Source organism: Phytophthora parasitica (genome assembly GCF_000247585.1).
Source record: "Phytophthora parasitica INRA-310 unplaced genomic scaffold supercont2.12, whole genome shotgun sequence".
Classification (NCBI taxonomy): Eukaryota; Oomycota; class Peronosporomycetes; order Peronosporales; family Peronosporaceae; genus Phytophthora; species Phytophthora nicotianae.
Window position 1 is genome coordinate 996210 of NW_008648998.1, and position 1565 is coordinate 997774.

Consider the following 1565-nt stretch of genomic DNA (forward strand, 5'->3'; position numbering starts at 1 on the left):
TAAGTCCAAGTAAGAGCATACACCATCCGCATAACGAGAGTAAGTGCAGCCGTGTGTGCCAAGTTCACGACGAGAGCTGAGAACAAATGTGGCATGTGCGTGCCCAAGGACACGGCGGGCGCTGAGAGCTGGACGCAGACGCGACCACAGATACCAGGAGTGTTGGTAGCACCGAGGGCAGCGCGTGTGCGATCAGAGACTTCGAAAGCTACTGCAGCGGGTGCGTGGCTAAGGACACGGATGTCGCTGCGGACGAGTGAGACGTGTGTGCCAAGTATACAACGAGCGTCGGCAGCCAGGGCAGTGTGTGCGTGACCTAGTACACGAGGAGCGTAGAGAACAAGTTCATCGCGTGTGTGACCAGAGAGGCCGCGAGTCTCAACACTAAGTGCAGCCTGTTTGTGGTCAAGTACACGGCGAGACTCGAGAAGAAGTTGAACCCAGGCGTGGCCCCGGACGTAACAATCTGCGGCAGCAAGTGCTTCGTGTCCTTGGAACAACAGGCTGCACTTAGTGTTGAGACTCGCGGCCTCTCTGGTCACACACGCGATGAACTTGTTCTCAACGCTCCTCGTGTACTAGGTCACGCACACACTGCCCTGGCTGCCGACGCTCGTTGTATACTTGGCACACACGTCTCTCTTGTCCGCAGCGACAACCGTGTCCTTAGCCACGCACCCGCTGCAGTAGTTTTCGAAGTCTCTGATCGCACACGCGCTGCCCTCGGTGCTACCAACACTCCTGGTATCTGTGGTCGCGTCTGCGTCCAGCTCTCAGCGCCCGCCGTGTCCTTGGGCACACACATGCCACACTTGTTCTCAGCTCTCGTCGTGGGCTTGGCCACCTCTGAGTTGCGCTCGGTTTTGAAGCCTGCGGTGTCCGTGACCACGCACCTGCCGCCACTTGCCGCCGCCGCTTCTGGTGTCTGTGGTCGCGTCTGCGTCCAACTTATTCTTAGCGCTCGCTTTGTTGCTTACCTCCCTTCGTTGCACTTGGGGCCGATTCTCACTCTGTATCTGGTGGAGCTCACGCTGTTGAAGATCTTCGTGTCCAGAATCACGCTCGTACTGCACATGAGTCAACGCACGCGATGGCCTTGACAACGTTATGCTTCCCCGAGTATCTGTGTCGCTGGTCACCCCTCCCTTTACATGTTTACAATGTCTGCCATGTCCACCGTCTAGACCCGAGATGCTTTGCTTCTGAACGTCAATCCTAGAAGCAGCTTATTAATTTTTTGTCCAATTAAATCATCTGAAAACAAGCTCAAGCGACCAAAGGACTCGGACTCCCCTCGCAAAGATGATAAGTCCACGAGCAATAAAACCCACGAGCTGCGATCCAAAGGTTTTACGGCTTGCCTGTTTCTGTGGGAACCGGGCTCCCGCCGAGCTCGTCGAATGCGTGATTCTATTGGTGCATTGAGATTTCTCGCTTCGTCGACGAAGCGAGAAAAATTTGGAGTTGCCTACATTTACCTCACCAATAGTTTCCGTCTCGACATGCATAGAACTTGTAGATTTGGCACTGTAAGGAGCCGCTGAATCGGGACGTGGACCGTGGTC

At 55.2% G+C, this 1565-nt stretch overlaps 1 protein-coding gene across 1 annotated transcript; it reads left to right on the forward strand.

Moving 5' to 3' along the window:
- Nucleotides 1-93: 93 nt before the first annotated feature.
- Nucleotides 94-1100, forward strand: PPTG_07638 (hypothetical protein; the record flags this gene model as incomplete). Its single annotated transcript, XM_008901917.1, has 2 exons — nucleotides 94-305; nucleotides 365-1100. The coding sequence occupies 2 exons, from the start codon at nucleotides 94-96 to the stop codon at nucleotides 1098-1100; spliced, it is 948 nt and encodes a 315-aa protein (XP_008900165.1).
- Nucleotides 1101-1565: the final 465 nt, after the last annotated feature.